This window comes from Octodon degus, unplaced genomic scaffold (assembly GCF_000260255.1).
Source record: "Octodon degus isolate 3935 unplaced genomic scaffold, OctDeg1.0 scaffold00065, whole genome shotgun sequence".
NCBI classification, from domain to species: Eukaryota; Metazoa; Chordata; class Mammalia; order Rodentia; family Octodontidae; genus Octodon; species Octodon degus.
This window is the reverse complement of record NW_004524641.1, coordinates 11,302,213-11,314,601: the sequence shown is the minus strand read 5'-3', so window position 1 is coordinate 11,314,601 and position 12,389 is coordinate 11,302,213. Positions and strand designations below refer to the sequence as shown.

At 40.1% G+C, this 12,389-nt stretch overlaps 1 protein-coding gene across 5 annotated transcripts in view; it reads right to left on the bottom strand.

Annotated features, from left to right (window-relative positions):
• The window catches only part of LOC101562876 (bile salt export pump), a 67,875-nt gene that overhangs the window by 11,241 nt on the left and 44,245 nt on the right, over nucleotides 1-12,389 (bottom strand). For all 5 annotated transcript variants that reach the window (XM_023719104.1, XM_023719102.1, XM_023719105.1 and 2 more), the window contains 4 exons: nucleotides 10,903-11,027; nucleotides 7,976-8,150; nucleotides 3,139-3,252; nucleotides 1,189-1,299 (listed from right to left, as the gene is read on the bottom strand). In XM_023719104.1, the coding sequence (XP_023574872.1) occupies nucleotides 1,189-1,299; nucleotides 3,139-3,252; nucleotides 7,976-8,150; nucleotides 10,903-11,027 (525 nt within the window). The remainder of the gene's footprint in view (nucleotides 1-1,188; nucleotides 1,300-3,138; nucleotides 3,253-7,975; nucleotides 8,151-10,902; nucleotides 11,028-12,389) is intronic.

The window sequence follows — 12,389 nt, the reverse complement described above, 5'->3', positions numbered from 1 at the left end:
TTTTTATGCAGGGTCTCACTATGCAGCTCAGACTCATAGTGATCCTCCTGTTTTCAGCCTCCCTAGTGCTTGGATTACAGGCATGTGCCACCATGCCTGGACTCCATTGCCAGCTCAGCACACCCGGAGTACAGGGCTGGTGCAGCATGTGGTGCCAGGGATCAAACCCTGGCCCCTGCACTTGCCTAAGCAAGAGCTTAGTCTGCTGAGCTATCTTGTCGGTCCTATATTTTCAATAAGTAATCAAAATTTATATATTTACCTTTTCTAATATATATAATATGGATAAATATAGTATACCTTTATATACTTGCTATACATATATTTATTTATATAACCTGGGTATATATAATGCAGGTAAATATATTGACCTACATTATACAAAATTTGCCTTTTTCTATACGTCATGCACACACACACATATGCACACTATACCTATATACATGCCTACACTTTGAGTATATAGTATTAGAATAAATTTAGGCTAACAACTATGGGGATAACAGAAATAATAAGAAAAAGAAAACAGATGCTCTATTAAAATTAATAAAACGTTTCATTCCAAAGCCATTTCATTCAGGGGAGCACAAACCCTATTTTCCTCTGTAGTAGGTTGCATTTAAAGATCTTGCTTTGTAAGTAAAGGAAAACTATCACTTTTCTTCATCATATGGCCCAGAAAATCACCTAGTCCAGGACAATACCACCAAGTCATCTTCCGTGAGGACTAAGCAGCCTGGTGAACTTACAGATGGGAAGAAAGAAGCTCGCAAGCACAGCTTCCAGTTGACGCTTACTCATATCTACTCAGGCAGAGCCTTCTCCTGTCTGCAATCTCTGAAAACAAGAATGCTTTGATTGCTTTGCAGTCCACTTCCTGTGTGCTTAGACTAACAGGATCTGCCGCTTGTTTCAACAGAGCGTAACAGCACTGACTCAACCTGCATGGGCTGCTAGGCTGCGTTCCAGCCAGAGGGCTTTGCATCATACAGTCATCACAAAGGAATGGTGCATTTTACCTAAGGTGGCCCAACACCCAAGGACACTTCCAGAGAAGCACACCTTTGACCCCTATTCCTGGCAACTGAGTCAGACCCCAGAAAACAAGCGTGGTATGAATCTCTCTGGCTATGAATCATCAAAGCGGCGAATGTCCACTTCTTTCCCAAGGAGAAGGCTGGCGCTCACCTGCACCTCTGGTCTGGAAGGATAGTGGAAGGTCACATTGTGGAATTCTATTTCACCTTTGATTCTGTCAAGCTTGTAACCAGCCTCTGACATGCAGTCAATGATGGGTTCCTGGAGTGAGATTCAAGAGGGATGTAGCAAGAAAATATGTTATATGAGCTTACCATTCATCTTACTTTGAGCTAATCCATTCAAAAGAACAATAGCTTGATGATAGCCATTTTCATTAAAAAATCAACAGTAACAAATGCTGGATGGGATGTGGGGAAAAGGGATCCCTTCTCCACTGCTGAAGGGAGGGTAGACTGGTACACCACTATGGAAATCAGTGTGGAGATTACTAAAATACTATGAGATATAATTGCATTACTATATGTTAAATGTCATATATGAATATAATAGATATTAGAGTTTATTGTTATTCGATTACTATGTTATAGAGTTGCTACTATCAGATATTACATAGTTACATTATTATATTATAATTTATTAATATAATATTAATGTTTATTATAATGTATTATACATTAGTCATATTAGTTAGATTCTATTATGAAGGGCAATGGGCAGGTGTTTTATGGTGCTTTTTTCATTTATACAACTGTCATCATAACCTAACTAGACAGGTCATGTGCCCGTGAAGCGAAGGAATCCCAGAGAGGCTGCTCTTGGCTAAGGCTATTGCCACTAGAGCAACTAGTCAACTAAACTGGGGTCAGTCATACCCTATATCTGAGTGTCCATTGCAAATGATGATTAAAATTAAGTGTCAGCAAACAATGTTCCCAAATACTACCAACTTTTGGTTGGTATCCTGCGCTTCACTGATGCTGTGAATAGCGCCCTTCAAGCAGCATGGCATATAATAGCCCTAGGAACGGAGTCAAATTTGAACCATCAGTCATTTTTATATGATTTCAAACAATCTTATTATATCCTAGGATAGGAAACCCTACAATATAAAGCAGGTAAAATGGTGCATGCTTTCCTCAGGTAGATTACATTGTTTTTCAAAAATAAATATTCATGATTTAGGGGACCCATGAAGCGCCTGATTCTCAGAGCTTCTGACTCATAGACCAGAGTACTTGTCCCAAGACAGAGAGCACTGTCTTCCTCCCTCAGCTGGAACTTCCTGACTCGACCTCTGAGGTGCTGCAGGTTACCCTGAGGAAACCTGAGCCAGGCTACCGTGGCCCTTTGTAAACTGATAGAGACTTTCCGCCACACTGGGAAGATGTTCCAGTTTATGGAGTAGGTCTGACAGTCCTACAAGCCTGGCCTCTCCCATCCCTCTAGCTGTGGCCCCTTTCTTACTCTGTTCATTCACACTGGCCTTCTTTCAGCCCCCTGAGCATACTGTAGCCTGGAGCTCTCTTGTCCAGAATTCCTTCCCCACTTTCATTTTCCACATACCCGATTTAAAGATTTCTTCCTCCACCTTAGTCATGGTTGCATTGCCCAACTTTTTTTCCTTGCAGTGCTAAAGATTAAACCCAGGGCCTCATACGTGCTTTGCTACTGAGCTACATCCCAACTCTATTTTGAGACAGGGTCTCCTAATTTGCCCAGATTGACCTCAAACTTGTGATCTTGTTTCAGTCTCCCAACTAGTGGGTCCTGGGGGCCTGCACCACTGTGCTGGCCCACATTATTCTGTTATTTCCTTCATCTGATTTAGCCCTTGTCTTTGAATGTTCTAACTTCCTGGCCCAGGTCTTCCAGCCTGGGTATGACAGCAGGGACCATTTGTCTTTGTTCACTGTTACATTTACAGCTCTTGGAACTGGGTGAGGCTCTAAGGACATTGGGCCAGTATCACTCACTTAAGGGCATGTTGGTAAATCCTCATAGTTCAAACCATAGGGGTGAGTGCCTGTGGGGACTCTCCACCCCACCTTACCCCTCGCCCTTCTGTTCTAATGGCTTTTCAGTTGGCCTTTTACATACCCTGTCCACTGTCTCAAAAATGGTGGCCGCTGCTGCACGCCCGGTGGCAAATGCTTCCAAAGAAGAGGCTGCATTCCCAAGATTCAAAGCTCCTACTAAGACACTGAGGAAGATCTGAAATGAAAAGAGAGATGTCTTTTTTACCACATGTTTTTGTCAGTCAGTAACTCCTTGCCATTCGGGTCACCCACGTGCTCATTTTTCCAGAAGCATTCTTCCGCAGGAGTCCGAAAGCTCAATCACTCTCTGGCTCTTTGGAAATGCCTGGGACAGTTTTGTTCTAGAAAGCATTAGCAATTTCTCCATTGTGATTTAAAAGGCTACATGATGTTTTATTGAACATTAATTACTCTTCTACCAAGTAGACTCATGTGGACTCATGCAGTGGATTGGACGCATGATCAGACCTTTTGATTTGTGATATAATCAGCCTGCCAATGATTTTCTCGTTGAAAGGGCAACACAAATAATGAGCCCCCTAAGATCAGCCCAACTGTTCTAGAGGTCAGTACTTGCTGCTGCTGGTGCCTCGGGCACTAGGATGGCTGCTGTCACTCCTCCTGCGGCTGCTGCTATACTAGTAGTAATGATAAAACAGAGATAGGTTTCATATAATCCTCACAACAGAAGAAAAAGCAGACATGTCTGGAGGTCTCCTAAGTTGGCCAGAGTTACAACATGGAATTTCTAGAGCAGTACTTGAACATAGGCACTCGACAGCCAACCTGAGCAGCCCCCTAACTCATTTGCAGCCGGTCACACGTGCGTGCATTGCCTGGTTCCTGCACAGAGCTAGGGAAGCTGTCCTGACTCACGAACACAGTCAGTTCGTGAGTCCAAATGATCCTATCAAGTAGTACTCTGCTTTTTTTAAAAAACGAAAATAAAATTTTAACAATGGCTATTATGTTGCACATGTTCATTGTCAAATCTGTTGCTCAGATTAGTAGATACAGGTGTGCAAAATTGGCCAAATTAAATGCTTGATTTCACTAAACAGTGTGCAGTAATTCCTCAAATAGACCTCTAGGGGGAGTACAAAATCCCTTCTCTCTACCAAGCCAGGAAAGCTCCAGATCCCGTGGCCAGAGGCTATTTGTCCTTGGCAGTGGTTGACTGCCAAGCTAAAGGCTGGCTGCTACATGAATGTTTTGGTCAACAAATGATCTCCCTTCATCTGTCCTTGTCCTTTCCCTGTAACTGATGACTCCTGCCTGTGGTTGGTCATTTCAAACCCCAATTTCTTCATCTGTGACACAGGGACAATGGACATGTATACTTCATAGGACAGTTACAGAATTTAATGAGATAATGAGTGTAAAGATAACTAGGAGTGAGTGACACGGGACAGGTGTGCGCCCAGTCACTAACTGTAGCCTGCGCCCTTCTCTAGAAAGCAGTGGTTGTCGACCTGAAGATCCCGCCCGAGGACAGTAGAGAGGAAAGAGGGGTGAAGCAGAGAGGTCTGTGGGTGTGCTACACCAGCACAGGGGGCTGGCGGTCCCCCAGAAAAGACAGTAGAGGTGTGGAAAACAGTGGTTAAAATTCAGATTTCTTGACAGCAAGCGTTCATATTCAATTATTTGTCCAATCTTGTATAACTATATCTGTAATCTGGGCAACAGATTCGATGTTTAAAATAGGTAATATAACAACCATTGTTAACAGGCTATTTTTGTTTTGAAAATTTGTAACAAATGTATTGTTGTATGTTACCCTGCTTCTGTCATTTTTTTCTATTTGTTTTTGCTTCCGTTTTTACTCTTCAAAATAAAATAAAATAAAAAGTCTTTTTTGAAAAAAGGAAAACAGTGGTTGAAGATCAAGCCCCCGAGTCACAAAGACCTGAGTTAAACTCATGCTGCGTGCCACTTGGCACGAGTTTCTCAACCTCATTTCTGAAATGGGTGTCTACTGACCCTGATTACGGAGAGAAGCCGCACCGCCTCTGGTAATGGCATGCAATAATCGTGCCCTGCTTGGCGCCTGTATACGCTGAGCAGCGGCTACCGTCCACCACTGCTTCTGTTATCGTCTTTGTTTTTGAAACCTGAACCTTGAGAGAGGCATGCAAGAGGGGGCTTCTGCCTGCTCAGCGCCCCTTCATCTTTCCCTAACAGACAGTGGAGCCCATTCTCCGCCTGTGTACTAATTACAGTCATTCAACTAATTACCTGACTAATTAGTGAACTAATTACCTTTTATGCCCCACGGCCACATAGCCAATAAAGATTTTGTTATCCAAACTGCTAATTAGTTAAGTGGATTAAAACGTGCAGCACAAGAGTATTTGTCTTCATAGCTTCACCTAGAAGTATAGCTAAGAATTCATGTGTGTGAGAGAGTATGTGTGTGTGTGTTGTGTGTGTGTGTGCATGTGTGTGTGTGTGTGTGTGTGTGTGTGCCTGCCCCAAAAAGCACTTCTTCAGCCACAAATAGAGGCTTACTGGAACAAGTTAGGAAGTAAATGGGTAATAATTGATAATTAAAATGTTAGAGATGCCTAGCATGTCGTGTCCCACACGGTAGAGCTGAATACATTACGTACAGAAGACCCAGAGTCGCTCACAGCTCACCTGACAGGAAGAGAAGCAAACTATAAAGCTGGATTCTTGCTAGAGAGAGTTACCAAGGGGCTTTTTACTCAGTGCTTGCAACCAGAATTGTGTGTTAATGTTCAATTTACCAATTCACTTCCCCCTCTGAACCACTACTCCTCTGTCTTCTCCTTGTCATCATGGAAGGAAAAGAAGGATTTGCCGCAAAGTGAGCTCGCAAGTGTTTTAATCCACTAAACTAATAGGCTAATCTAGTACGTTCTGTGATACACAGACTCATTAAGGGCCTCGTGGTAACTGAGTATAAATGGTACATGGGCCAGAGCAGAGTGAGCAGAAAGAAACAGCTGGAACTAATTCGCATATTGGTGTTCCTGATCTGGCAAATATTGGTATCCCTGGTTTGGTCAAAAGCTCTTAGGAATAATTGGATCAATAAAGACAAAGGACTTTGTAGTCAAATGTCAGGCCTACAATACTTTCACTTTTCTAATGCAAAACTAAATTGTAGGGAAAGTGATCACAACGCTTTCTATCCTCTCGCTGTAACATTTGTAAAACACTTTAACAAGTATTGCCATATTTAATTTTTTGCACAGCATTCAGAACCATGCAATGTTCAGAGACATGCTGCAGAAATAATAAAATTTATGAGAGTGCTTAGAGAGTGTCACTGTCCTCTTAATGAAATAAGGTCGGTGGGTTAACATGATTATGGTTTTCTCACTAATAATCATTTGTTTGTTTATTTTTTATTTACATTTTGTTTATATTTTGCTTGGGATTGGGATTGAACCCAGGGCTTCACACCTGCTACGCAGCTCCTCTTCCATTGGGCTATACTCACTGCCACATTTTTTCTCTGGTAAATCAAAATCTTATTCAGTTTTCCTTAGATATGGGTTTATATTAAGTCAGCAGATCTCAAATTATAAGCTATCAGCTAGCAAATCTCTGGCATAAAATTTTGATTTGTGTATGTGTGTGTGTATAGCTTAAATCTTCCTATTCCAAATAGAATCTGCAGTCAAATCATTGCATTTGAGAATCATTTTTTAAAAATTATTTATTTTAATGTATTTGGCACAGGGTCTCGCTACGCAGCTTGGCCTTGTAGTGACCCTCCTGTTTTCAGCCTCCCCAGTGCTGGGATTTCAGGCACACCACCACACCCAGTCTTGCAGGCTGGCTCAGCGCACTTGGGAGTGGGGCCGACACAGCACGTGGTGCTGGTCATCGAACCCCGGTCCCTGCACTTAGGCAAGCAGGCGCTTAATCCACTGAGCTATCTCACGGGAGCAGTGTTTGAGAATCTAGGAAGTTATTTACCATCCCCTGGGATGAAGTCAGTGTTTCACTCTGACTTTATTGTGTGCAGAGCAGGAAGAGATAGGGACAAGTGTAAATGTCCCATGTGATACAAATGCTCTAGGGGGAAGTACTGATGCCACTCAGCTGAGATTCCAAACATGGCCCAGAGTGGGCCAGGGCCAGCAGTGAGCTGAGAAGGAAGGCCCCTGGAGAATAAGCAGGATGCATAGCCTTCCCTGAGGCACCTGCACCTCGTTCGTTACCTGCCTATTCACTGTCAGGAGTCCTGACTTCTACTTTCTCGCTCAGGTCCCCATTTGCCATTCTGTATGTACAGGATCAATTATTGTTTGCCTTTCTCACAAAACTATGAATCCAATGGCGGGGGGAGAACCAACACATTTCTTTTGCCACTGTTGAATTCTCTGTGTCTGGGATGAGTTTAGCTATAGTAGATGCTCAATAATTCCTTGTAAAATGAGTAACTAAAAATACACTGAAAATTCAAGTAGCCTTGACATCAGCAATGGCATGCCATAGCATGAGTGCATAATGGAACATGTTTGCATTTTCTGTTCAGTTAGGGATAGTATTAATTTGATATTTCAGTAACTCATGTTTCACAAATATGTCCCTTAGGCACATAGTATGTACTATTATTAAGTTAAATTATATGATTTATAAAATTGTTAGCCAAAAGATAACTGCATTCCAATTTTCATAGCATTATTATCTTTTGGACTCAACCAGAAAACTCATCATTTTGTAGCTGTGAAGTTTTCAGTTAATTGGGAATCATTAAAATGCTGGTTTCACCAATCGAATGCCATAAATACTTAATACTGATGGCCTTGGAGATGACTCCGGCTCCCTCAGATACTCAAGGAATGAAGCACGAGTCTAACCTACAGGTTCTGCTGAGACACCAGCAAGACACGGTTATGTTTAGGTCAACCGGACCAAAGTACCTGCACAAGGGTTCCTGGCGTGTACTCCCCATCCTCCAGGACGAGTTTGGAGCCGTACCAGAAGGCCAGTGCATAGGAAAAGAAGATGAGACACCACATGTATCCAGTAAAGAAGCCCATCACCATCCCTTTTCTAATTCCCCAGCGCTGGGCAAACACAAGATTGTTCTCGTACCTGCAAAGAGAACGTGTTTAAGTCAACCTCAGCAAAGAGGCCACAAGGGAGTGCATTCAGGGATCCTAAAGTCACCCCCAGGACAAAGAAGCTGCGGGGAAAGAAACCTACAACAGCCTCAGTAGAGGTAAAGTTTGTCTGAACCTGGCAATGAGTCACATTGAGAGAGTGACATTGAACAAGGCCTTATTTATTGACTGTAGCTTGGATGAATAGCAGCCGGTGTAAGCTTTGAACATATATGTGCTGAGACATGAGGCTCTAGTGCTATCTGTGTTTACGTTATTTTCTTGTATTACATAACATTGTGCTTCTTATCAGAAAACAATTCAGTTGCCTCCAGATAAATAGGTCAGCCTGGTGGATGCTTCCGGACCCCAGTCTCGAAACTAGAATTCATATCACCTCTTCCACATCCGCCTGCCCATCGGCACAATAGCCAGGAAGCTAAATATTTAACCTCTTGTCAGAAGTATAGTTTAAGTATGTTTTCTCTCATTCTGTAGACTGTCTTTTCATTGTTTTCTTTGCTATGAAAGAGCTTTTCAAATTTGGTACAGTTCCATTTCCCTATTTTTGTTTTTATTTCCTGTGGTGGGGGGGGGTCTTATTCAAAAATAGTTGCCCGTTCCAATGTACCCAAGCATTTCTCCTGTTTTATTTTCCCTAGTGGCTTCAGAGTTCTAGGTCTTATAGTTAATTAAGTCTTTAATCCACTTTTAATTGATTTTTATATGTGAAAGGAGATGGAGGATTGAATTTCATTCTTCTGCACATAGATACTTAATTTTTCCAACTAGATTTATTAGAGACTGTCCTCTCCTTGTTGTGTGTTCTTGATATCTTCATTTAAAAAATCAATTGATTGCAAATAAATAAATGGATTTATTTGTGGTCTTGCCATTGTGTACCATTGGCCTAAGTATATGTTTCATGCCAGAATTATGATGCTTTTATTTCTATACTTATATAATAGATTTTGAAATTAGGTAATGTGATGCTTCTGATTGTGTTCCTTTTATTCCACATTGCTTATTTTTGGATCTTTTGTGGAATTTTTCCTCCTTCCATGGAAAATGTCATTGGAATTTTGGTAAAGATTGTCTTGAAACCATACATTGCTTTGAGAGGTACTGAAATTTTTGCGATAGTCATTATTTCAATCCATAAACACAGGACATCTTTCCATTTGTGCTCTTTTCATTTATTTCAGAACTAGTTCCCTAGTTTTCAGTATATAGAACTTTCTCCTTCTTGGTTAACTTTATTCCTAAACATTTTAAGGTTTTGTACCTATTGCAAATGAGGTTATTTCTCATTTATTACTGTATAGAAATGCTACTCAAATTTATATATTGATTTTGTATACTGAAGCTTTACTGAATTCATTTATTACATCTAAGATTTCTGGTGAAGTGTTCAGGGATTTTGCTATGTAATATATCTTCTGAAAGCAAATATCACTGATTTTCTTTTCTGGTTTAAATCCCTTCAATTTCCTTCTCTTGTCCAATTGTTCTGGCTAATTCTTTCAGTATTGTGTCGCATCGAAGTGGAAAATGTGGGCATTCTTATCTTGCTCCAGATCTTAAAGGAAAAGCTTTCATACCATTTTGTTTGACTTAGTTACAGGATTGTCATATGTGGACGTTGATGAATTGAGACACCTTCCTTCTATGACTAATTTGTTGAGGTTTTTTTGTCATGTATGCATGTTGAATTTGCCAAATGCTTTTTTAGCATCTGTTGGCATGATCTTATGGTTTTTGTCTTTCATTCTGTTCACATGATATATCATGCTTATTGATTTGTTTAGGTTGAACCATCCTTGTATCCTAGGGATAGCTTTGATTGTGGGGAATGGTTCTTTCAGTGTGCTGTTGAATTTGGCTTGTTAATATTTTGTTGAGGATATTTGCATCTGTGTTCACCAGAGATACAGACCTATAATTTTCTTTTCTGGTAGTATCTTTGTCTGATTTTGTGTTATGGCAATGGTAGAACTATAAAGTGAACTTTTTAAGGATTACTATTAGCTCTTCTTTAAATATTTTACAGAATTCAGACATAAAGTCATCAGGTCTTGGTATTTTCTTTGATATAAGAGTTTTTTTGTTGTTACTGACTCTTTCCCTGTGCACTATTAGCCTGTTCAGTTCTATATCTTCACAATTCAATGTACCTTTCCAAAAACACTGTAAATATATTTCCTCTAGGTTCTCCAACTTGTTGAACCATTTGTATTTCTGTGGTTTCAGTGTTTCAGAGTAGTAATATCCTATGTATACTTTTCTTTGATAGTAGTAAATAGTATTTAAGACTGGCATGAAGTTTACTATATGGGCATACATATATCAGAGTTGAAATAAATATCTAACTTAACTTGGCTTTCAAAGAGTTGTCAGTTGAAGTATCCTTAAGAACACATTACTAAAGGTTTGGGACTTGTAGTGTTTTGACCAATCTAAATTACTGTGTTTAGGGGCTGGCGAGATAGCTCAATGGTCTAAAGCACCTGCTTAGGCAAGCTTAAGCAGGCACATGGGACTGCGGTTCGACCACTGGCACCACATGGCATGCCAGTCCTGTGCTCAGGGTGGGCTGAGCTGGCTCAATAAATAAATAACTGTGTTTATCTCTTGAATAAATGCTCCCTTGGTTTACTGCAAATCTTCCAATTTGTACAAACAAGTAAAAGTCAGGGAACTGTGCTATTTGGGGAAATTCATCAAAGTGGTAGATATTTACCAACCTTTTGACCTCTTTTTTTTCACCACCAAAAGCAGCCACTGTCCGCATAGATGAAATTACTTCATCGGCCACACACCCTGCTTTGGCATAGGCCTTCAACTCAAGGTCTGTGAACTTGGCCACACTCTAAAATCCAAAAGAAGAAGTGAAAACGGGGTTATTGGTAGCTTAGCCTGTCATTCAGTGGTTTGTTTAACAGAGGTAAACATGGGGCATGGTTTAATGGAACACGAGATTCTGACTGCTATGCCAGAGAAAGAACTTGGTCCAAGTTTTGTTTATGCATGTCATCAATTGGTGTTTTCTTTAAATATCATATCAAAATAATTCATTTAAAAGTTAGGTTCTAATACCCAAATAAGTCAATCTATAGCACTGAGGTCTTTCAGCCATTATATTAATGAGATTTCCATATCAAATCAGGTTATATTTCGTTGTAGCTGGCCAGAAACTATTGCGCAATTTGTAGACAAACACCGCAGGTGAAGACTAGGGATCCATGTGGTCATTAAGCTTGGAGTATAAACTAAGAGGATCAGAATGTGCAAAGACATGACATTGCTGAGGTAATTTCAGGAAAAAAAGATTTAGGGAAGTAGTATACCATTTGTCTGAAATGTAGGGACTTAACTATAGTTGGATCTTTACAAAAGGAAGAGGACATATGTGCTTGATATTAAATAAGTTACTTTTTCTAAAATTGGACTTGAACTGAGTCTTATTCAAAATTAAATGTCAAAGAATCCCTTTGAATGGATTAAGAAATAGTAATGAAAAACAAATATTGTAGCCCATCTAACACAGAAATCTAAAAATATATATAATATCCACATAAAGGAAGTTTATCTTCCAACAGTTTCCCCAAACTTTTAGCAACAAACTATCATAAAACAAAATGTTAGATAGAATTCTAAAACATAAAATAAGTAACATAATGTTTTTGACAATATAGTTACTGTATGGTAAGTGCACAGTTCACAGTGTGTGAATGAAAGGCAATATTACGGAAAGTGAGAATATTTTCATCAACATTAAAACGTGCAATTGGGCATTATGAGAGACACTGCCATTTTTTCACACCCTTGATCTAATTGATTCCTAAAATATGCATTTGCAGAGCAATAATGAGAAAATGAAATAGTGCTAAGTGATATCTGTTATTGGCACGGCACATTAATTAATCTGAGAGCACTTCAATTAAGCTGTTCCAGAAGCTTTAGGTGTCTTACAAAGTTCTTATTTCTCCCTGGACTTGAACTGTGATCCAAAATTCCTGTTTCTCATGAATATTATTCAGAAACCATTGCACAACTTGGAGACAAATGCCACAGGTCAACGTGGGCAGCATAATTGATTGGAATATGAAATGAGAGCAGCTCAGAGCAGGCCTAGGCATCCCATGGTAGAGGTAACTCCAGAGATAAAAGTTTCAGGTCAATAGTGCATCATTTTCTCTTAACTATAGGGACTAAATTACGGCCTGATGAA